Source organism: Onthophagus taurus, chromosome 10 (assembly GCF_036711975.1).
Source record: "Onthophagus taurus isolate NC chromosome 10, IU_Otau_3.0, whole genome shotgun sequence".
Classification (NCBI taxonomy): Eukaryota; Metazoa; Arthropoda; class Insecta; order Coleoptera; family Scarabaeidae; genus Onthophagus; species Onthophagus taurus.
The window spans coordinates 15005863-15032172 of record NC_091975.1 but is presented as its reverse complement, the minus strand read 5'-3'; the positions used below and the strand labels follow the sequence as shown (position 1 = coordinate 15032172).

The 26310-nt window shown below is 32.2% G+C and overlaps 1 protein-coding gene across 1 annotated transcript in view; it reads right to left on the bottom strand.

The window, feature by feature from the left end:
- The window catches only part of LOC111415544 (APOBEC1 complementation factor-like), a 36109-nt gene that overhangs the window by 1613 nt on the left and 8186 nt on the right, over positions 1–26310 (bottom strand). Inside the window, exons 2-5 of the mRNA XM_071199494.1 lie at positions 6544–6838; positions 6255–6435; positions 6115–6178; positions 5974–6055 (exon numbers count right to left, since the gene is read on the bottom strand). Coding sequence (XP_071055595.1) covers positions 5974–6055; positions 6115–6178; positions 6255–6435; positions 6544–6838 — 622 coding nt within the window. The remainder of the gene's footprint in view (positions 1–5973; positions 6056–6114; positions 6179–6254; positions 6436–6543; positions 6839–26310) is intronic.

Below are 26310 nucleotides of genomic sequence, written 5' to 3'. Positions count from 1 at the left end.
ACAAACATGCTGTCCGAAAAATGACCATTGATATTCACCTTTAGAGTCCTTCCACGTGTATGGGAGGCAAACCAACGCACAAGATGTTCGTCAATATCAAACATACGAAGTTTTGAAAGAAGCAGAGCATGATCGTCTCGATCGAAAGCCTTACTAAAATCAGTGTAAATGGAGTCAACCTGAAAGGAATCATCCATAGAGTTTAAAATATAATGGGTGTATTCCAACAAGTTGCTCTCGACCGAGCGACCTGCAACAAAGCCATGCTGTCTATAGTCGATTTTACTTTTCACAATGAAAAAAAGTCTTCTATAAATAAGCTTTTCAAGTATTTTACTAAATAATGGCAATAACGAAATAGGTCTATAATTAGATACCTCACCACGATTTCCGGATTTAAAGGTAGGGATTACATGAGCCTCCTTCCAAACAAGTGGAAAAACTCCAGATCGAATCGACCGGTTATATATAACAGTTAAAGGAAAAGAAAGTGACTCACAGCAAGTTTTAATTATGATGGCAGGAATACCGTCCGCTCCTGGTCCCTTCGATGGATCAATTCCTCTCAAAGCCTCCTCAACCTCCGAACGTTCAAAGCATATCGCGCAATCTCGATCAAGATTAAGGTGGTTGTTAGATACAACACCCGTCTGAGTAGGCATAAAGGCAGAGTGAAAGTAAGAGGCAAATAGCGAACAAACAGACCGAGCATCGGTGGCAACAACACCGTTGTGAATGACAGTGGCAGGAATATCATTCCCCCCTTTTCGATGCTTAATGAATGACCAAAAAAACTTTGGATTTGAAGCAATCTTCGTCTCAGCGTTCAAAGTGTAATTCTTGTAATCTCGATCAATAAGAAATTTTGCCCGACCTCTCAGATGGTAAAAGATTAGATAATCAATGCGGTCGCCATAGCGCTTCCACCTCCTATGCGCCTTCTTTTTCTCTTTAATCACCTGCCTAGTGCCAGGTGAAAACCACATTGGACAACCTCTCATCCGTTTTTGAACTTTTGGAACGAATTTATCATTATTTGGAATTTATTATTTTTTATTAGGAATTTATTTATTTATTTAGGTTAAATATGAAAGTGAACATTATCGCTAAAAACACATTATTGTTTATTGTTTTTAGGGATTAGAGAAGCATTTAGTGCACATTTTAATACTATGCTCATTACAGATATTATTTTTACAAGTAATACATATCATTGTGCTTTTACGATCAATACTTGCGGGACATACTGAGCATCTTTTTCTCTTAATTGTTGCACTTGTGTGAGCGGCTGGGGGACCACATATATCAATAAATCTGCTCATACACTCCCGGACAGTACGCCGTAGGTTAGGGTTAGTAGATCTTCTCAGGATATGTGGTATCACTAGTTCCTTCGTTAACTCTTTCAAAAAGATTCTGCGTTTGTGAGTCACTTCTATGTTGTAGTTTGGATGATCCTTCGTAAAGACTATATATGCATTGAGTGCTGCAACATCAATGATGTTGAAGAAAAATGTCATGGGCCTTCGTTTACTTTGCCTCTTGCAAGTGTATGTCGTCACTATTTGATCCATGATGTCAACATCGCCCTTTGTTTTATTATAATGAGAGATGATTTCAGGCTTCCTCTTAGCGTTGTCATTGATAGATGCGTCGTGGTGTATGGTGCTTAGTAAAATTAAGCATTTGTTCTTTTTACGTGCGTAACTTACCTATGGATACGTTATTTTGAAAGCAAAACAATGAAGAGTAGACTACACGATCTTTTGAGGCTTTCATTTCTTTCGGAATGTCACGCTTATTCTGACGTAGTGTTTTTATGTGGAGGTTCTCCGGGCTGGCGACCAACATAAACTAAACCATCCAAAGCATAAGCAAACGTAGATTCACACATCCAAAATATTTTAAGTCCATATTTTGCCGGTTTACTTGGCATATATTGAACGAATGTTCATCTACCTCTAAACCCAACGAGTTGTTCATCAATAGTTACATTTGTATCAGGTATGATGCAGGTTTTGCATTGCTGAATGAATAAATCCCAAATGTAGGACACCATTGCTAACTTATCGGTTTCCAAACGCGCAGTCCGGGTTCTCTTGTCGTCAAATCTGACGAATCTTCATATTTCTTCAAAGCGAAATATGGACATTGTGGCTGGGTATACAGGATTGGCAAATTCATCACAAAATAATTCTCTCGCAGGAACATCCCAGCATCTGTCAACTCCCGCATGAATAAGTAAATCACAGAATGTAAGAAATTCATCAACAGTTACATCTTTCCACGGTTTTCCTTTTGCGCCATAAACACGTTTGCCCTCTAAATTAGTACAGTTCACAATTTCTTGTATAATAACTGACGTTACAAATAACTGAAACGCTTCTTTTGGTGTTGCAGCCATATGTTTCCTTGCTAGTCCTGGCGCACGCCGAATAATGTTGTGTGGTTGAATTTTATTTTTTGCTGGAGGTTCCAAACTCCATACCAGACCACTTGAAGCAATGTAACCGCTCGTTGAAGGCTTACCAATATCATCAAAATCATCATCTGAATTATCAATTCTACCTTCTGTGTCATCATTTTCTGCTTCTGACACATCACTTTCTTCAGAAGGCATCATCACATTCAGCTGCTCACTGTATCAATATTTCTTCATAACCGGCGTCACCAAATCTCATGCTTTTCACATTCCTTTTTGACGCCATTATCATATGTATCTCACAAGTTCACTCAATCCAACTTCTATTCCAACTGAATGAAAAACAACTGCACCTACTTTTATACATCCAACAGTAATGCACGTTTTAACTTGCACAGACACGCACAATTCCGCGCAGCAGTGTTTGATAAATTATAATAACCCCCAACCTGTAATGAACAAGTTGGAACTTGTTCTATAGTAACGGACTTAACGCGGACTTCGGAGGTTTATGCAAATACGGGGTGCTAATGGAAACGATTCTTTTTTTTCGATTGCTAATTACACTTGAATGTTTTTGAAAGTGTGTATTGAATAAAAACGTGTTTAGAGCATATCTATATGCTCAAGCCGATTGAAATTATTTTAAGAAAATTATGAGTTACTAAAATCTCGCCGGGCCTGGGATAAAAAATTTCTATTACCGTGTTTTATGATACGTTAACATTTTGTCAGGTGTGAAACAATAATTTCGTAGTTACGGCGACAGTTCATCGTGATATTGAACACGTGCTGGACATAACCAAAAAAAGGCAATGAACTAGAACTTGAAAGACTTCTACAGTCTGCGAATAAGTGTTTACTTTAGATTTTCTATTTCGGGTAGCAAGCATGGATGAAAAAAATGCTAGAACAGAAATGCTGCGCTTAATGGCAGATAAAATCGGTCAGGCAAACGTTACAGGTTCATCGAGAGTACCTTTACCATCAGCATTAAATATAGAAACCGAGATATAAGAAAGAAATTAATGTTAAAAAGTGATTTAACTCTTGCACAGGCTGGGATCGATATATGAAAAGTTGATGAAATTACGTTTCTAACACTCAAAAACTTAAAGCATAACGAAACAGGATCCATAAATAAGATAATAAATAAAGATAAAGATAAAATCTGCTTGTTCTGTGGTAACAAACATAAGTTTGTGAAAGGAATGTGTCCACCGTATGGAAAAACATGTGCAAGAAGACAATTGCAAGAAGAAGAAAGAAAATGATAGAGAAAATGAATCAAGCGATGAAGAAGAACTGCAAGGTAGAAATGATGCGGAAGGTGAAATCAAGAAAATATTACACTATTCTTCTAAGGGGGAATCAGTTAGAGCTGAATTATATTTCAAAGTTAGCAACGAATTTACTAAATTATTATGTGACTTAGATACTGGAGCTAATGTTAGTCTCATTGGAAAGAATCAACTTAAAGCACTTATGAAAATGAAAGAAGTTGAACTTGGTAAGTCAAATCATAACCTCTATGGTTTTGGTGGATATAAAATAAACGTAATCGGAGAAAACCCATTAACATGTAAGCATAAGGTTGTGGTACATGAAATCAAATTTCAAGTGGTGGATGTAAACCATGGGCCTTTATTATCAGCTCATGATTGTAAGAAACTGGGATTAATAAAATTTTGTAATTCTGTCATAAATGATAAATCACAAGCAGATGAATCATCATATGATTTAATACAGGAAGCTAATAATTTAATTGATAATTATAAAGAAGTATTTCAAGGATACGGATGTTTTAAGGAACCTGTTAATTTAGAAATAAATAAAGAAATAAAACCCAGTATTCAACAAGCGAGAAGGATACCAATAAACTTAAGAGAAAAACTAAAAAACCATTTAGACAGACTGGAAAAACATAACATCATACAAAAAGTGGAAAAACACACTGATTGGGTAAGCAACATTCTTTTAGTAGAACGGAATGATAGTTTAAGAATTTGTTGAGACCCAATTCCACTTTATAAAGCTCTTCAAAGACCTAATTCTCAATTCACAACTCTTGACAAAATTTTACCTGAATTAGGTAAAACAAACATCTTTAGTACGATGGATATGAAGAAAGGATTTTGGCAGGTTAAATTGGATAACGAAAGTTCGGATTTAACAACTTTTTGGACACCTTATGGACGTTACAAGTGGATGAGAATGCCTTTCTGTATCGGTTCAGCACCTGAAATTTTTCAGAATAAGATGCAAGAAATTTTGGTTGATTGTGATGGAATTGAGATACTAGCGGAAATTGGGTTGGGTTGGGAATTGGGTTTTCGTTTGAGAAAAGCAAATTGTAATTTAAATAGAAGTAAATTAAATCTCTGCAAAAAATCAGTCAAGTTTTATGGTCATATGTTAACAGACAAAGGTTTAGTGCCAGAGGAAAAGAAAATTGAATAAATCGTAAAATTTCCTATTCCTAGTAATAAGAAGGATCTTTATCGTTTTTGGGAATGATTTATTTGAATGATGACCTATTTAAGTCGTTATATTAATAATTTGAGTAGTGATACACATACCTTAAGAAAACGATTAAAAGATAAAGAGGAATGGACTTGGAATGAACCGGCAATGCAGGAATTTGAAATTATAAAGAACATGATTGCTAAAACAATTTCTTTGAATTACTTTGACAAAAATAAAGTTGTAACTATTGAGTGCTCCAAATTATGGATTCGGAGCTGCAGTGTACCAGTAACATTTTATCATTGGTTTTGCATCCAGAACTATAACCAAGACGGAACAAAACTACGCTCAGATTGAGAAGTTTTAATCAATTGATACTAGGTAAATCAACTACGACTATTAAAACCGAGCATCGACCTTTAATCACGATTTTTGAAAAACCTCTATTAAGTATACCCAAAAGGAACTAAAGTAATTTATTGGGATACACGACCAACACGACAAAGGCTAGATAATTGAAAAGAGGCTTCCTTTTATTTTTACCGAGCTTTCGGAAATTTTATTTTTTCTTTTTTTTTTTCCTTCTTCAGAGGTAACTACAATATTGAGACAACAAAAGTTACAATAATAATCAAAAATGCATCTCAACAACTTACAAAAATGGATTGCATAATGGAACTGAACCAAAGCTAAACAATAACAATACTAATTTAATACAACAGTTACACCATTATTAAAAAACATCCACTGACAGCAAATCAAGAAGAACATAGCGTAGTTTATACTATTAACCTAGCTACTATGCGTCAAAAATTGCAGTATATTTTCCAAAGGTATTAAAACGTTAAAGAATAACGAAAATAATTTTTTTTTCAAAAATTATAAGCGATCAAAGTGCAAGCAAAAATTAATGGTGCACGTGACTGTTAAACTATAATATATATATAAACTATAATATATAATAAACTATAGTTATGAGATTTAAAAACACCACTAATTGAAAATAGATAAATGATTTCATGGTGAACTTTGAAGATAAACGGTGTATGTAGTAGAAGGTTTTGCAAAATCTGGGATATACTTACAAAATCATCACGGCTGGAAATATCTAAAGTTTTTGGATCAAAAGCACCCCATTGTAGAAACAATATGATATTTGCAATGAATCTAAAATGTTTAAGATACGAATAAAGTTATTAAGCATATTCGACGAATAAATTTCTTACCGTCCTTTATATTTGGTGTTATCAAGGAAAATTGGTTTGATTTCCACACCATCCAAAAGCTTACCTAGAACGGTTCGGACAAATATTACAACAGTAACCATCATCGTATACGGAAGTATACGAAAAATAAAAAACATTACCATATAAACTTTTTTCACATTTTATAGCATCTATTCTTGACATGAATTGAATTGTCGCAAACGTTTCATGTTTTGTGATGTTACAAATGCATTTCTCTACTCCCAGTTCATTCGTTACAAATTTTATGAAGTCATTATTCCCAATTTTATTTGTTAAATGCAGAACAAGAACCACAAAATCCTAAAAATATAATTATTGTTTATAACAAGAAGTTGTATGCTAATATTAGTAATTAAAATTATTTATATTAAACGGCCACTATAGCAGTAATATTTAAAAAAAATTTACCTGGTTGAAGTCGGGTAATGGGCACGCCCATTCAAAGAACAAATTAGATCCCATAATCGAAATCCTTGACGGCCAAAGTAATTTGCGAACATCCGCAGCCTTTCGATGGGTGGCAAATTTAACGAAGCCTACACCGAGATTTTTTTCGTCATCACATGGGTTTGGAAAGATTAGCACCTCTGCATCACCATTAAAAAGTGTTGTTACTATCTCCTTAGCTTTTTTCGCAGGTAGTGTTGTCGGTAAACCTTCAAAATACAACCTTGAGTTGTCCAGCGACATATAGCAAGCCAACCTAATTCAGAAACACAGTAATCATGATTTATTTCATATTGATTACACTTAAATTATAAATTTCATAGAAATCATTATCATATAAATGTAACGAAAACATTTTGAGTAATAATTTTGGTATTAGATTCAAACATCCAACGAGAATAAACGAATATATTCGCGAACATTGAAACCAATAAATTAAATGGAGTTAGTACGAAAAGCAAAACAAAAATATAGTAGCTATTCGCGACTGAGCATCACAAATGCAAAGTAAGCTTCTCTGCAGAAACACAAGCTTTTTTAATTAGTTAAGATTAGTTAAAGTTATAAAGAATTGTCTTCACAATTTTAGTAATTTGTTCCAAGTTACAGATTAACGTAGAACTATCCATATTCCGTAGTATAACACTAAAAGCATGAAATATTCAATACAATTTTTTGAAATCTTTATTTATGTTTATAAAATGTCAGATTTGTGCTTGTTGAATTAACTGTATAAAAATAATATTTTTTAAAATTAAAATAAAATAGGTGTAAACGGTAAATGGTAATACTTTATTATTAACAAATTTTCCTTTAAAAGCACTTAAGACCTAATTAAATTAATTTCCGACGCATCGGCACTTAGCTTTCAATTTCTTTTCAGTCTCCAATTAGATATTGCGTACATGCACAGTACTTCGAAAACTTCAGTATAGATCAATTTAGATAAAAATAGTAACTATTTCAAAATCGTTATAAGTTTGGGAAATATTCGATATTAAAGAAACAATGTTTCTCCGTTTCAGAGAAACAGCGCGTTTTCAAGTTTTCTTTTCATTAAGATGTAATTAATTTGAAACATTTTGTTCATTCTTTACTCATAACAGTAATATAACAATGGATTTAATGGACTAATACGAGGGAGGGTATGTCCGTTATACAGGGTGTATCTGAAACAATAAACTTGAAAACTGCAACAAACTTCAAGGGGTGATTCTTTAGTGAATTTTAAAGGTATTTTGATATATGAACCATGGGCGACTTCGGCTCCCCTAAGGAGCTACACCCCTCTAAAAATGGCGGAAAATTTTGGTTTAATTTTTCTTTCTCAAGAACCATAAACGCTAAGAAAATGAAATTTGGGGAATATGCTTAATACATATGTCATAATACGGCACGTTTTGACCCTATTTGTACTTTTAACCTACCTTTCTAAACTACTAAACGTAACCACTCCCTTTACATTTTTGCTAAAATTTTTTTTATACAGATGATAAATACATTAGAAAAATTTTATATAGGTAGTATCCTAAAACATTTTTGTCTCTAAAATTTTTCCAAAAACGATTAATTTTTGAGAAAAAGAAATAATAAAGCAAGCACTGCCCGTTAAACAACGCAGTTGTCGATCAAAAGTTGGAATGAATTTTAATGAAAAAATCTTAGTATTCTTTGCAATCTTTGTCAGAAATATTTTTGATGTTTAAATGTCAGTGTTTTTCTTACTATTATTACTGATTTTCAAATTAATTTTTAAATAAAGTTCTATCGCATTTACGCTCTTTCACTCGACGTTTCAAAATTTTAAATAAAATAATAATAATAGTAGGAAAACCACATTTCAACGTCAAAATGTTAATGATAAAGATTGCAAAGCCTACTAAGATTTTTTCATTAAAAATTCATTCCAACTTCCGATTAACAACCCTACAGCTTAACAGTTAGTGTTTGCTTAATTATTTTTTCTCTCAGAAATTATAAAATTTTAGAAGAACATCAGAGACAAAAAAGTTTTAGAATAGTTTTATTTATCTAACTGATAATTTTCTAATGTATTTATCATCTTCATAAAAAAAATCTAGGCACAAATTGAACGGGGGTGGTTACGTTTAGTAGTTTAGAAGGGTAGGTTGAAAGTACAAATAGGATCAATACGTGCCCTATTATGAGTTAAACATATTCCCCAAATTTCATTTTCCTAGCGTTTATGGTTTTTGAGAAAAAAAAATAAACCAAATTTTCCGCCATTTTTGGAGCGGTGTAGCTCCTTAAGGGAGCCGAAGTCGCCCATGGTTCATATATCAAAGTACCCTTAAAATTCACTAAAGAATCACCCCTTGAAATTTGTTGCAGTCATTCAGATACACCCTATATAAAAATATGTTCCTGAATACAGTTTTTAGGATGGAATGAACAATTTAATACTTAATGACATTATTTTCTATCAATACAAAATAATAAAATAAAAATATAAAAAAACGTGGTTTGTATCAAGTCTGGGAATGCTCCTTGTTCCACCCAATGTATTAATATAGAGTGTGTATCAATTGGCGGAAAAGCAATACGTGCCGCCATTCTTCGTTTGATTCTGAAATGAAAAATTTTATACAAAAATGTTATATCGTGCTTTCTGTGGTTTCAGGAGGCACTTAAAAGAAACATAAATATGTGGACAAAACTGTGTTTGTGTACAACTGTCAGGTACCGTAATATTATCTAAAATGCCATCTAAGAATACATTTTCTCGTCTTCATCGTAAAATACTAATCAAAATTAGAATTTTATTAATTAAATTCATTGTGAATCATTTAATTCCTTAATTTTAAATGACTTCTGACTGACAAAACTGTAAATGAAATTCTATGTTGTCAAGTGGTTAGATTTTCTTATTTTTTAAGAAAATTTTCATAAATTTATTCTACATAGTAATAATTTTTTGATCCGAATTGTAGGTGTTTTCAGGTCCATATATTTGGATTTGGATCTATGAAGAATGAGAAAAAACACTTAACTAATATTTTTGAATGCACTACAAGTATATTTAACGTCATCAAAATCGATAGGGTGGTTTTTAAATAAAGCCGCGAAAAAATAGGGGTAGTTCGCCCCCTTTTAACCCTCTGGTATATGTGTGATACATCAAAAGAAAGCTCTTTTAAAATAAATATCAGCTACAATTTACGAAATTTTGATAGCACTTTTCGTTTTCAAAATATAAGTGAAAACGTACTTTTTCTCCAAACTTTCAACCCCTATAACTTGCCCCGGGAGCTTTTACCGCACGTATAACAAAATGCGCGAACCTTATTTTGGCCCATTCTATGACTGTACCAAATTTAATCGAAATCGGTGAGACACAGTCGTGACACTTCCCTTGTAAGATGCTGTTCAATCCGTCTATTGATTGTTTCACAACATTATAATAGTTATGACAGTATATCATCATCAGATTGAGCTCCACTAATTTTATAGTAAACTACCGTATATTTATAGCAAAACATTTTTTCAACATTCTTCTCGATTAATTCAACACGCTGCGTTCTAAGACGGGTTTCAAGCAGTGTAAGTGACAATAAAAACTCGCCACAAACCTCACATACCAACTTAATTTTTCGATGTATTTTTCTGTGTGCCTGAAGAAAAAATCTGTAGAATTCGAAACATGTCGCACCGAAAATAAATAAAGCAGGAAAATTCATTTCATCGTTTTTTCATTTACCTATTATTCAATATAACGATGTTGGAATCAACCATTTTCAAGATTATTAACTCGGAGATATCCGACGTGATTAGCATCATGAGAAGTAATGTTCAAGAGAGAAAAACAAGAGACAGCATCCACTTCTTAAAAGAAGCTATTAAACTTGAAGTAACACCAGTATCCTTTAATAAATTGAAACCGAAAAAGGACTGATGAAGAAATGCATTAAAGAACTTTATGGCAGCTTAACTAAACACGACACCATATTTAAACTAATCCATAGAAAACTCGCCACAACTACATTGAACACGAAGAACTTTTCAAGAAATTTGAAGAGCACGTTTAATTCAAAACTCTTAAAGGTAAAGAGACTAAACGCAAAAAATTGGAACGACTGGTAAAGGACAAACATAACAATGATAATTTTTGTAATAATAAAAATCCTGTCCATTCTACTCATATTCACCTAACAAAAAATAGTCGCTTTGATCACAAACACAATAATAAACCGAATCACATAAACACACTGCCACTGTAAAGGAACACGCAATTGTCAATTTTTTGTCAAACAAATAACCGGAAAAGATACCTCATTTAGCATTCCGATGAATCATCTAAATCACATTCAATTCGCCCCTAGATTTACCAACTTATCTGATTATTGCCTAAACGAAAAAGAAACCAACATCCTCAATCTGGGACATAAATTCTCATTTCCAAACCCAATACAAAATTATGAAGTCGCTTTAAAATTGGAAGCTTAACTCTTCTACAAACAACAATCATCCGAGATTCTTAACGGTAACTGAAAACGTCTTAAAAATATCGGCAACAAACATACATCAAATCATGGGTCTCATATAAACATTTCCCCTAATGACATTAAAGCCTTCAAACAAAACATAACTAAAAGTGACTTAACTATAACCCTTGGCGATAAAAATTCAGGTTTTGTTGTAATGCAGAGAAGCTCATATATTGACAAAACACCACAATTTTTCAAAGACAACAACATAACTCAAATTAAAAATAAACCAATCCATTCTTACAATAAAAATTTAAAAAAATTATTAAATAAAACCTAGAATATCTGTCAACCTTTGATATAAACGCCTTCAATAACGTCAATATCTTTAACTTTATCTTTTAACTTCAATATCTTTTATAAACGCAATAGAAATGAGTTCACTAATTCCCAACTTAAATCTCTTATTAAATTGCTTAAATCTGACCGGTGTATCAGACCAATCATAGTGTCGGGATTTAAAATAAAAGTTACTGTTTGACAGTGTGAACAATGAATTTATTGAGGTTAATCACCTGGTGTTCGTTCAACGTTCGGACGACAATTATATATTTATTCTGCAGTTCAAACGTTCAATTCGCAATACGAAGCGTCGAAAACACCTGAGTTTACATTAATTGCAATGCTTACACTATCAATACTTAATATTAATTTATTTTACTACTACACCTACCTACGTAAATAAAAAATTATTTACCAAAAAAAAATTTTTTTTTTTGACCTATTATTTAACCTATCAATTATTCATTTATATTTTATTTATTATACAATTTAACTCTATTAATGTGTACTGTTACTAACTTATTATCTAATTTAATTACAATATTTGGTAAATTAACATCTACTATCGAATACGGAATTGTTTCTAGCTTATTACCTACTCCATTTTTTAACATTACCCAATCACCAATAATTTAATTAACTACTCTAGATTTCTTATCATAATTACGTTTACGTTTACTTTTTGTGTTAATTAAATTGTCTCTTGCATTCGAACACGCAGTTTGAAGACGATATCTCAATTCCAATGCATAATCATCAAAATTATAAATATATTGTTTATTAAATTAGACGGAATTATTGGACTTTTACCGAACACTAATTCAAGCGGTGATTATTTTGTTTCACTGTGAACTTATGCGTATTTTCAATAGTACACAGGAAAAAATATAGAGTAAAAATCAACTCTAAAACATGGTTCAGATCGGTCCAATTTATTTAGAGTTATTTTTTTGCACTATATAGTGTAGGTGATTAGATTAAAAATTTACACTAAATAGTGAGAAGATGGTGTTTATTAAATAGTGTAAAATCGTTACTCTATAACAGTGTATTATATGTAATCTAACTAGATGTTGTCGTGACTCTAATTAGATACATTTCTAATCTAATCAGTGTAAATTATTAAAAGTTCGATCTAATTTTACTCTATTAATTAACAAAATATCACTAAATAGTGTGTATCTTCCACTTATTAGTGTTAATTTTTAATAGGAAGTGGAGTATTTTTAGGGGAATTTTACGTTTGTAATAAAAATCATAATTATAAAATATTTGTTTTTATTTTTACTTGTAATATATTGTTATAACTTAAATTTTAAAAAAATTAAATTTTGTTTATATACATATAACATATATAATACTTAATTCATTTTAAAGTTTCCACCGAGTCACCATCAAAACTGCATCTAATGAGTCTTCTATAAGTTTCCTATATGTTGCACCAAGTCGCACATACTTACCAATCTTCACAAGGAACTTGTATGTAAAATCTTTCGGAAGTTCCACTAATTTCACATCATGAATGTTTTATTTTGGCAAACATAATTAAAATAAAAATAATCGTTCTTTCTTTCTATATCGCGTAAATCAGGTCTCGAGACGCTATCGAGTTCCGACTCGTTTAGTAGATGACCGTTAAATTTTAGCTTGTATCACACCACATGTTGATCACGTGGTACCGACGAGTAATCCCGAGCAAAATAGTGCGGTGCCGACGAAGTACCCGAAGGAAAAGTACACGTCTAGTGTAAAATTTAATGTTTTATATATTACATAACTTCACTAACATAAGTAAAAAAGACCTCTCCTTTAGAGAACTGTAAAAACTACTCTATTAAGTGAATAATATATGAACTCTATATTAATATTAAATATAGTGTACAGTAGAGTTATTTTTACCATGTGATATTACAATTTTTACTCTAATTCTTTTTACCAACTACTCTAAAATTTTTACACGACACGATTTTTTCCTGTGTACCCAACGTTTAATGATGATATGCAGTAGAATTGAGTTGTTTGGTCCCTAATAATTTCGAAACATTCTGAAACACAGTTGACATAAATTCTTTACATTGATCTGTAATAACGACTTTTGGTATTCCATAACGCAATTTAACTTTATTTTGTATTGGATAACTTCCAACGAACTTTGTCAGATCGCATTGAATAGACAAAATATACTTATTATTGTCGTTGTCGGAATTTAAAGGATCTATTACGTCTAGAAAGATCCTTCCAATAGCTGTCGACGGAGTTGTCGTTAATGTTAGTGTTGCTTTGTATGGTATGGAATATTTATACCGTTGTTGTTTTTCTTTATCATTTATTTGTTGAATTCCTCTTATAACTGAAATTTGTATATGTTCCAGTTTAATCCTTACGTTTAAGAGTTCTTTAATAATTTGACTAGTCATTTTATTTTTAATTATACATAATTCTGACATTTTATTTTTATCACAAATTGAAATCAGATTCCTTAACGTTGCATCTGAGGCCACCGTCGATTGAAAGTTCTGATTCGTAAATATTATGCATGCTCGCTCATCGAAACTTAAATACTCATTTACACGCGTTATTTTTAAATTGTTTTTATTTAAAAGAGTTTTAAATTCTCTTTCCGATATAAGTTGCAACTCGATTGACTTTGTTGGTTTTTTTAAGTAATTCTACGAATCCAGGGCGATCAAGCCTGTTTTCAGAAGAATTTGTATTTTGGTCCTTGTCAGATGGTAATTTAGATTTTGCACGTTTCATTACTAGAACCTTTTGATTGATATCTTTCAAGTCGTCTAAAGTAATACTTGCCAAAGCATCTGCGACTACATTTTCGTTTCCTTTTATAAACTGACCGACAAAAAAAACCGGCCACTATAAATTAGCCAAAACTTCAAGGCTGCAAGAATGAGAAAAACTTTTTTTTCTCGAAATTTGTAATACCCTGTGGGGTGCAACTACTACAGCAGGTGTTAACTGGAATCAAACGGTAGCCCAATCTTTTCTGAACATCTTGTTTTTTTATTCACTCTATTATCTCTATTACTAACGAAGATGCAGTGTTTTAAAGCGAACGCCTGTAAAAACAAGACAAACAAGCATAAAAAATCTAAGGTGGCGCGCTAGGTAGCGTATGTCATTTGTTTCGAATAGTAAATTAATAGTTGTTAAAGATTTTTACAGTCTTTTAACATAATAGCAATCCCGTTGTCAGTAACTGATGTTACGCATATTGTTACTTTAATTGAGGATGGCAAAAGTATATATCCATGTATGTATCTATCTCGAAATCGTGTTCTTCTAGTACAAGTCTAAATTTTGTTAAACGACTGGAAAGGTTTGCTAAACTAAATAAATAAATTAACGATTTATGGTCTATTACAATTTTAAATTTTGTTTGCCAAATAAGTAGGGCCTGAAGTGTTTGACTGCCACACTATAGCGACTAATTCTTTCTCTATAGTGCAATAGTTCTTTTCAGCTCTATTTAAACACCTACTCCCAAAAGCAATTGGTCTACCGTTTGAATTGTAAATGAAGATATAACGTGAACAAATCTTTTCTTCTTTCTAGAATTTTCACTAAATTTCTATTATGATTTTCTATAAATCATCTAAATAGATAAAGCATGAAATATAGTTTAGTCCAGACATAGTTAATGTCATTTTTCTTGAAAATGCACCAGGACTAGTTTTAAGTCCCATCGGCAAGCGTTTCATTTGATATTGTCCTGTCTGTTGTGAATGCTGTTATTGGTAGGATTTTTCGTCTATTTCTACCTGATGATATCCTCGTACTAAATCAAGGTGAGAAAAATATTGAGCTCCTGAAAGTGAATCCAAAATATCGGTAACATTTTTTTGGTAGCGGAAATTTATCACCTAAATTTGCTTATCCAACAAATCTGTAATCAATGACTACACGCTATTTTTTATTACCCGAAATATCAGCTTTTTTCGGTACAATCAAGACTGGAGAAGACCATTGACTTCTTGCCACCTCTATTACATAATTTCGTAGAATTTCTTGAATTTGTTTATGTAACTGGATCGACAAAGCACTCGTTGATTTTTTACTTAAGAGATGTGTTTCTATATCTCTAATAAATGATTCTACATTATGATACGTACTGTTGACCCTTAATTTTGCGTTTGGACATAACCTAGTTTTTAAAATGCATTGAATTAAGGTTGTTTTACCAGCCTCATCCAACAAACACGCATACATTTCTATTGCGCTAATTAATTGAGTTGTAACAGCTTCTGTATCGTCCATTAACGGAAGCATGGAAGTTACTGTTCTTAGATCAAAATTTTCGGACATGGTTACTGAATTACTATTATCACTACCTATAACTAACCCTTCGCCTACACCTAACTCAATTTTCTTTCTTCTATCTATCAATATATCCGTAACAATGTGTAATAAATTATCAATTTTTAATTTAAAATGTTCAAAGTTAACAGATTTACTTATTTCCTTATCCTCTATTAATTCTTTAAATTTTTCTTCTAAAATATCTAACTTTCTAATTTTCCTAATTGTTAAATCTAAATTCGTTTTAATACACCAAAAATTTAATACACCAAAAATTTCATCTAATTCTTCAATCATAATATTGTCTTTCTTCACACCTACGACTCAGCTACACGCAGTTCATCTTGCCTTATTCTAACTTCTTCTTAAACTATTGTTCTAACACCATAACACGCACGACGATATAAACAACGGCCAATGGTAAACACACAAAAAACACACCAGCACAACAACACATATTTCTCCTCACTGGTACTTCCTATCAAATGGGTCTGCTGTGGATCCTCCGCTGTTACCCGCTTGAGCAATTATTACTTCTTCTTAAGTTTGCGTTGAGCCCATTTTTTCTTGACTTTACGTATATTTTTTACAGAAAAACCAAATGAATAGTAACGTAAGCAGGAGAGTAGCCCCAGTATAATTATAATAATTAAAACGAGTAATAATAATTGTTGAACTACTTCTTCTGCTCTTGGATTTAAAATAAAAGTTACTTTTTGACAGTGTGAACAATGAATTTATTGAGGTTAATCACATGGTGTTCGTTCAACGTTCGGACGACAATTATATATTTAATTCTGCAATTTAAACGTTTATTAACCTTCGGTGCAACGACGTTCAATACGCAATACGAAGCGTCGAAAACACCTGAGTTTGCAATAATTGCAATGCTTACACTATCAATACTTAATATTAACTTATTTTACCACCACAAATATTACGAAATATTAACACGAATTCTACAGAACTTCTAGATCAACTAAAACATGTGTCACTGGATAATGAATGTAGGCTCATTTCATTCGACATATGCAACCTTTACACTAATATTCCCATACATGATGCTGTTAACATTATTAGAACATCTTTAACTGACCAACACAATGACTTATCTTTATGTGCCGAAGAAATTGTAACCTTCATGAGGCTATTGGAAATTATCTGTGAACAAAACTTTTTCATATTTGATAAAAAAATTTACAACATGGGAGATGGTCTTCCCATGGGCTCACCCATCTCATCTATCATAGCCAGTGATGTGAGCTTGTAAATTACCAAAAAATAACCATAGTAATTTATCGTAATTTAAATACCAAAAATTAATTGCCGTAATTTACACAATAAATTACCGTAATTTACTAGGTAAATAACGATATGAGTTTGAGTAAACTACAGTTTTTTATGGTAAATATCGTATTTTACAACACTTGGCATATCAACCAAGTGGAATGGTGGGAAAGCGAACAAGTTATAACATGTGTATCGCCGACTCACAACGCACGTAGTTAGTCGTGTCTAGTGTCGTGACTTTGTTAAGAAGTGATCATGGGCAGAAAAGATAAAATTAAAAGCATTATAGTCGATGCTTTTATAAAAACTAATGGAAAAACATACAAGTGAAAATTTTGTGAACAATCTTACGTCTTGAATGTGACAAGACATTCTTGTCACATTCAACACTTGGTACAAAATGTATACGCTGCTCCAGCGATAAAGAAAGCTATCCACCAAGATTTGAATATAGGCGAAAGAACATCACCTCCATTTGCTCCATTTCACTCATTGTCAGAGTCCGAAATAGAAACAGATATCGACTATGAATCCGAAGAATCGGAAATAATGGACCAACCCGCAGAAAATTCAAATAAGAACAGTTTCGATAAAATTTTGTATATTTATGTTCATATTTACTATTAAAATAAAAATATAATATATATATATTAATTTTTTATTAATTTAATATTTAAAAATAAAATTATAACACGTTTTTATGATACAGATTTATTACCGTATAATTAAAATTCGTAATTAAAAGTCGTAAATTACCACACTAAATTACGAAAAATATATAGCCGACATTTTTGTCGAGTGGTTTAAAACTGAGCTTTTCTCCGATAGATATTCCCTATTTACTAAAGATGTCGTGTTTTATAAGCGGTATGTCGATGACATATTTATCATCTATAGAGGTAATAACTTAATAAAAGCCCCAAGAAATATAACTTCACCATCGCATACTAACAAACATAGATTCGATATCAAAGGCCAAAGTGGTGTTTACATAATTAAATGAGGAGATTGTGATAAAATATACATTGAATAGACTGGGCGAAATTTACATACACGTTTCAAGGAACACTTAAGTAAAGATTCTTCAGCTGTATACAAACACATAAGCACCTCGAAACACAATATAAATTTTAGTTGCGTTTCTTTACTGAAAAATGTCAAAAAATCAAAAGAGCTAGATCTGTATGAAGAATACTATATTCGCACTCAAAATAAATCCCTTCTGCTCAACGATGTTACCGAGCTTAATAATAACAGTTTTTTTATGAATAACAGAATTTTTATGAATGAGGAATTTTTATAATCCCTCTAGCGTCCTCTAGTCTCTAATTTTGATAATACTTTGTAATAAGACAAAAGTCTACTAATTATATTTTAAAACCTTTGGAAAATGTGCTTTTCACACTTGACGGTTATTTTTAACATGTCACTTATTAATTTTGTATTATATTTGACGGTTCTTAATTCTTTTTGTAAACTTGGATCTTCAACTCAATTTTTCGATGTATTTTTCAGTCATGCCTGAAGAAGAAATCTGTAGATTTTGAAACATGTCGCACCGAAAATAAATAAAGCAAGAAAATTTATTTCATCATTTTTTCATTTGCCTATTATTCAATATAACGATGTTGGAATCAACCATTTTCAAGCTCACATACCTTACCTTTGTTCTTAGTAACTGAAAGTAGTGGCGTTGAATCTCGATGGCGTTTAGTAGTAGATGATGACGATAATGTAGAAACTCGCATCTCAAAATTCGGTTAAGGTTCGATAGTTGATGATGGTGGTGGTGCTTGAGGTCTAGGTTTAATAGCAAATCCATGACGTAATCTTTGATCCAATTTATCTCGGCTCGATAAATATTTTCCAAATATCGAACAACCAAATTCGGTTTGGTTATGTTTAGTTCGTATATGTCGGTCGAGATTTCGTTTTATCGTAAAAGATATTTGACAACGGTCGCAAATAAACATTTTGGATTATACATATAACTTTTGGAAATACCGTATATAAAAACTCAAACTAAAGTATTTCGAATTTTAGTTATGTAAAAACACTTCGAATAAAAAAAGTTTCTACAGGTAAAACTATGGTGTTATCACAACCGCGAACCAATGTTATTTGGGTTTCAGTATGTGATGGATATACTTTAATATTCAAATTACATACATTATTATTAGTACATAAATTGTAAATTAAACAGTTTTTATTAAATCACTGAGGTTACGTAAAGTTCATGGAACCTCGCCAGCGGAGGTGTTAAGTTACACTGTGGCAATGGGCGTGCGGCTACAATAACGGTGAACAATAGAATTATTGATGCAAATGAAATCAAACAGATAAATAGAAATTTAAAACGATAATTAATATTAAATAATAGGGTTTATTAACATTTAAGTTGGCTATAATGGAAATGATACAAATTAAAAAAATATTGTTTTGTACCTAGTGGTGCGTACGAGGGTCTCGTTTTCGATCGTCTCGCATGGTCACACTCGAGACGATACTCGGACAAGACAAAACGACACTTTCATTGGTCTCGTTTCAAGTCTCGTGCATGAGGTCTTGCGTCTCGTACGAGAGTCTCGGAGATAAATATTTCTACATGCGGACTTGAAAACCTAATAAAAATATAAATAAAAAAAACTTTTTAAAAGAACACGTTTTTATAATATTTTCAAAATGAACTAAAAAGTATAAAGCAATTTTTTTTATTGATAATATTGTATTCATTATTAATTATTCATTATAATATAATACCAAGAATTGCTTTTGAAAACCACTATTGGCGTTATCGGTTGACGGTCATCGTCATAACTTTGTTTACTTTGCCTTGCTTTGTCTATCGTCTATCCGAAGCACGCTGCCGCCACCGTCTTTGAACCCTATTCCGACTACCACAAATTTTGCGATATGCATGTGTTGTATTGTGTCCCAAGTAAATAAAGATATTACTAAATAAAAATAAAAGCTTTACATTTAACTGGTGATGTGGCGCCTGGGACCGCCCACGGCGCCCAAGTAATGTTTACTTTAGTACCAGATATTCACCACGCCAGTTAAGGGTCAAATTTCTTCCAAGTTTGGTTATTCGTTGTACGGTGTGTGGATAGTAATTATTCGAATTTTTGAGTGTGCGGAATTGTGGCAAGTTAATTCAAAATGAACAGATACAAGAGAAAGAGAAGCGAACTTTTGGCTTTAGAAGATGAATCAAATTCCCGTGATTTTTCTAGTGGAAGTGAGGATATTTACATACCAGACAATGTTAGTTTAAGGGATAATGTAACTGAAAGTGAATTGTCATCTTCGTTAAGTAGCAGTCGCTTTTCGTCTCGCATACAAACACAAAACGACTCTCACAAAAGCATATTCGATACTTATTTTAACATTGAATTGAAAGGGACAAATCGAGATAAAATAGCCAGGTGCAGAATATGTATAAATTTGAAGGAAATTAAAATGGCACGGTCTAAGAAAACACCGACGGAGTAAACATCCAAAAGCATATTTTGAAATATATCCAGACTTACTATTTCCGAAATGTTTGCTGTGAAACCTCAAATGAAGGTAAGCTATTAGGTAATTTTATAATTTAATTATTTTCATGGTACATAATTCTTGGATTTCTTGTCTGATTGTCAGGTTCAGTACAAATCTTGTGGGCGACTTTTTAAAATACCAAAATGAAAAATTAGAAAAATAATACGAAAAGCCGAATAAAATTTTTGGCAGTTTGATTAACAAAAATTTCAATTTTGCATATCCACATGTTTGTGCATCTTGTACAAAAAAATGGAATTTTTCCAATATAAATTGTATTTATGAAAAGTAAATTTTTATTATAAGCATAACTTAAGCGGACACACTGCATACCATCGATAACCATATTTTTATTTATCGCATATTTTTGTTTTAAATATTGAAATCAATAAGTTTTCAACAGGTTTCCAAACGAGTACCACTACACTAAAAAGCAGAAAATAGAGTGTAGGGAATAAAACTATTCATGCATCAATTATCTATTGCATTACACAAATTGTGTCATTTGTCATTTCCCAAGTGGTTACATAAATAGCTATTTTTTGCCTTTAGTCCGTTTTATAACGTCTTATCACATCCTTATTACTTTCAGAGCATATCAGTGAAAACAAAAAAGGACAATTTTGATTCGTTGATTGGATGGCAAAAAAATATTTAAATTTTAATTTCTTCAATGACGAAGACACTCAAAATTTTTTTAAGGAAATATCTGGAGAGGATTTTCCAAAAAAAGATAAATTGAGAAGATTAGCAATGTTACGATTCGACTGTCTAAATAAGAAAATGACTGACATGTTGATAGAAAATTCTTCGAAATTATCATTTACTATAGACGGCTGGACCTCTATCAGCGGCAGATCTTATTATGCAATTACAACACATTATATAGATGACAATTGGAAATTGCAATCTATCGCTCTAGATTTTCTTCCTGCCCATGGAAAACATACAGGAAAAGACATCACTCTCACGTTTTTCAAATGTCTTAGCGCTAAAGGCTTGAAGGAATACCAATGGATAATGCCTCAGTAAATACATCTTTTATTAAAAAACTTCCTGAACTTATTCCCGATACAAATGTAGAGAACTGCCATTTTCGATGTTTTGGACATGTAATTAATCTGGTCGTGCAATATTTGTTTAAATCTTTGAAACTGAATTCTGAAGCAAATGAAGAATTGAGTGATGATAGTGTCGATGAGGAAGTTAAAGTTGAGGAAATTGAAGATAATTCTAATGCACTATGTAAAATACGTTCAGTCTTTTCGAAAATTGAACGGGTAGAGCAACTTTTAATTAAGTTTCGAAGTGCACGTGAAGCAACTGGTAATTCTCGCCAATTGACCTTCACGCTGGAATTCCAGTAATGATATATTGAAAGTAACTCTTGAAGGCAGACTTGGTGTATTGTGTCAAATATGTTGTTGATTTAAAACCAGATGCTCTTGAAGAAAAAGAATGGATAGTACTAGCAATTTATCCACTCAACTTTCAAATACTTTCCAAGAAACTCGGAGGAGGGAAGTACGTCACATTACCTATGGTTGTTGTATGTATCAATATACTAACAGATAATATTGAGAGAAAAACATTCGCATGGGACCGAAAGGCAGATCGAAACGCTGTCGAAGAGCAGCTTATTGTTAGTTTTCAGGCTACGAGAGACAAAATATTAAAGCATTATCCTAAAGCTAATTGAATTTATGCTGCAGTTTTAATTCTTGATCCGAGGCATAAGATAGAAGTTTTTGATATGACAAGATGGGGCCAAGAATTAAAAGCGACTTCGATTCAGAAGTTTGAAAACGTTCGAAAGTAATGGCATTGGAGGAACGAGAAGATTCTAGAGCGGAAAAATCGGATTTTGTAATTGATTTTGATGTTTTGTATGCAGTAAATCCATTCTCTTTCCGAAGGAGAGTTTACGCTTATGGATTAGGTCCAACTTTTTTCTCCAATATATTTAGTCGCGAATTTATACTGTTTTCCATATCAAGTCTGGAGCATATACCACACGAATAAATAAATTGAATTGAAATATTATGAATTGAATTTTAAAGATAACGTGTTTAAAGGTTTTTACCGTATTGTTGTTAAAAATAGAAATTAATAACAATTGTTTTTTATAAACATAGTAATGAATAACTTAGTAACATTAAAAGGTATTTTGATTCGCTGATAGCTCGTTACAACTATTCCCCCTTTGTATGAAAAAGAACATTTATTGAATTGTATATAAATTTAAATTAGTCGAAATTAAAATGAACACGCGAATTAGTTCGAATTTGGTTGGTCCCTAAAAGGTTATTGAATTGTCAAAAACGTTTGGATTCAAATTGCATGTCATAAATATAATGTAAATATAATAAGGTAAGTATAATTTTTTTAAATTTTTTATTTATGTGTGCGTAACGGATATAGGCGATAAAAAGATTATAAACAGTTTCTGGAAAAATTCCTGAAATGGGTCTAAAGATTTAAGTTTGTTGCAATATTTTGGTGTAGATCTCAATTTTTTCCCACCATTTTTAAACAAGTTATGACGTCATCGATATTTTTTTCAAATCCTCCATTCTTATTACGGAATCTGAAAGAGGATCTTTTTATGGTGAGAGTATTTTCTCTCTAGTACACCCAATATTAATATTGGTTACATTAGAAAATTTGGAAGAAGAATTACTTTAAAGATTAACTTCTTCAAATTTGTTTGACATGATCAAAATAGCTACTGCTATTTTACTGCTACATGACTAACTATGGTAACCAATTATTTTTAACAATTTCTTAAATGGTTAGGCGCCATCTTGTTAGAAAAACTGTCATTGAAATTCAGGTGAGACAACAATATGATATCGTTTTGAAAAAATCTAAACATCTCCCTCCAATTAAGGTTTCCTCAAACAGTAAAGACTCAGGACAGTATCCCGTACTATTTCGCTCCACACATTGATCTTTTACGGATGTTAGGTGTGCGACTTTCTTGCCTAATGTGGATTTTGAGTAGCCCAATACCGATAGTTTTGTCTATTTACTTGTCCACTCAATGTGAATGTTCCTTCGTCGAAAAAAATATGCTTTTGACAAAGTCTTAGTCATCATAGCAAAATTGTTATTGGAAAAACTACAACTCATTGCTCGTGAATGAGGTTTACTTTATAGGAATAATATTTTGCTGCTTTTAAAATTTTATGAACCGTTGATTTACTAATATTCAAATGCGACCCAATACCCCCAACATAAGGATTTCCTTGCCCCGTCAAAACCACCTTTTGACTGACAGACTCCGAGAAATCTCGAAGATGTGCATGCTTTTTAAATTTAGTCACAGCTAGGCTTACCATACTAATGAGCTAAGCAATTTTGGATCAGAAAATGTTGAATTAAGGAAATCAACTACTTACAAAATAATTTTTTGACAGTTTCAATTGTTTAAACTAATTGGTTATCATACATTCTCAAAAATTTTCTTTTGTAACCAATATTAATATTGACTGTACTAGATTCAGAAAAGCAACCTCTGTCATATTCCGTAAGATAAATGAGGTATTGCCATTTGAAAAAAAAATCGATGACGTCATATTTAAAAAACATAAAAAATTTAAATCTTTAGACCCGTTTCAGGGATTTTTTCATAAACCGTTTTTTTTGTTCCTTGAACACGTACTCGTGAAAGGTTGACGCGACTGTGCTCTGTGATTTACCCAAGATGTTCATTGGTTGTTTGCGACCTATAAATTTTAATTGAAGCGCATAATATACCTCATAGCCGCTGCACCGGAAGACACTCATGTTTTGGTTTGTGTTATGAGCTTGTAAGTGAATTTTTACTTTTATAAAATTTTTTCTCGATAACAAGGTTCTGATTGCGGGCGACTAGCGACCGGTTTTTTTGCTTTTCGTTTACGAATCTTGTTTACTTCTGGAGCGTTGGAGAACGCCAAGAAAAGAGAAGGAAAGAAAATGGATTATTCAACCTTAAATGTAGCAAATTTAAAACTTGTGGAGCTTCGAAATATTTTACGCCAACTTGGTAGGGACACTACAGGTAACAAAAACGATTTAAAGTGTAAACTCAACCAAATTTTAAACACAAAAAAAGTATCCGACCTGAACGATAGCTGTGAGTCATTAAATGATAGTTTTGACAGTACTACAACAGTTGTTGATGAGAATTCACTTTAACGTGTCCAAATGTGAATCAATGGCATATTTTTTGGGGAGGAAGCCGATAGAATTTGTGTACAGAATAAATAATATAAATTTGAAATCCGTTGTCAGAAAGAGGGACCTAGGTATTATTTTTACCAACAATTTATTCTTTGCCGAGCACGTGAAAATCATAACTTCCGCAGCACTTCGACTCTTAGGATTTATTATAAGAAATGCTTACAGTTTCGGAAACGTTAAAATTATTATTCAATTCATTGGTGCGATCTAAATTAGAATACGCGGTAATTGTATGGGATCCTGGATCAGACCTTTATTCAAACTTAATCGAAACTATTCAAATTAAGTTTATTCGGTATGCTTATTACATCATATTACAACAATTTAATGCATTTATCGGGTTCAGATCGTACGAATTTGCGCGTACATTATTTGATATAACTAAGTTATCTCTTAGAAGGAAAATCATATCGCTTTGTTTTCTATGTAAAATATTAAATAATAAAATAGATGCACCTTTAATCGTGGAAAAGATTGGTTTTTACGTGCTGGCATATCGTGGACGATGGAAAAATCTATTTTACATTCCCCGTTTTACCACTGAACTCGGAAGAAATTCTCCTTTTATTAGAATTCTCTTGTTATATAACAAACTATCTATGGCTTCCTTCATCCCATTATTTAGCGTTGATGTAAAAACAGTAAAAAAGAATTTGGTGTTTGCGATGAACGTTGCAACTGCCCAGTGCAGTGGCTGATCTTATAAAATCTTATTATAGTTCATAATTCTTCGCGCATTCTGCTCCATTCTTCTGTTCTGTTTTTATGTTATTGTTTTATTTTGTTTCATTTTGTTTATTTTTACTTATTTGCTTTTTTATTGTTTGCTTACAAATCGAATTATTTATTATTTAAATTATGTAATAATTTAGTATAGGTACTTCCGAAATCTGTAATTAGTTGAAACCCTATTTATTTTGGATGAATAAATAAATGAATAAATTCTGGATCCGCATTATCACCGAGTCCGGGGCGTTGTCACAATAATAGACGGGTTCTTAATAGTAAACGGGTTTTTCGTCTGCTTAACAAGATCGGTCAGCTAGAAAAGACTGTACGAGCGCTATCGATTCGTCTTACTAAATGCATAATATCAAAAAAAAAAAAGAAATGTAACCACCAAATCAAAAAATTTAACCACCAAATCGAGAATTACATTGTACATTGGAATGACCTGTAATGCTAATGCTGCCGAACCCGAGCTTGTTGTTATCAAGGAACCCTCGACAAAAAGGTCTAACACTGCTGTCGCCGTAAAGAAGCAAAGAAACGAACTGACCACGCAAGAACCTTCTTGCGTCTCGTCTATGACCTCTGAGCCGAGCCAAATCACCAACCCGAAACCTAAAGTCTTAATCTTAAGTGATAGTCACGGACGCCACTCAGGGGGAATTTTAAGCAACTTACTCCCTAATTTTGATGTCTTAACGAATTGTACACCGAACGTTACCCTGGAGAATGTACTGATTGACTCTGAAAGGTTGTGTCGCGATCTAAATAAGCAGGATTTTTAATAATTGTTGGCGGTTCTAATGATTTACTCGCAAAAAAACTGTTCGCCCCACTG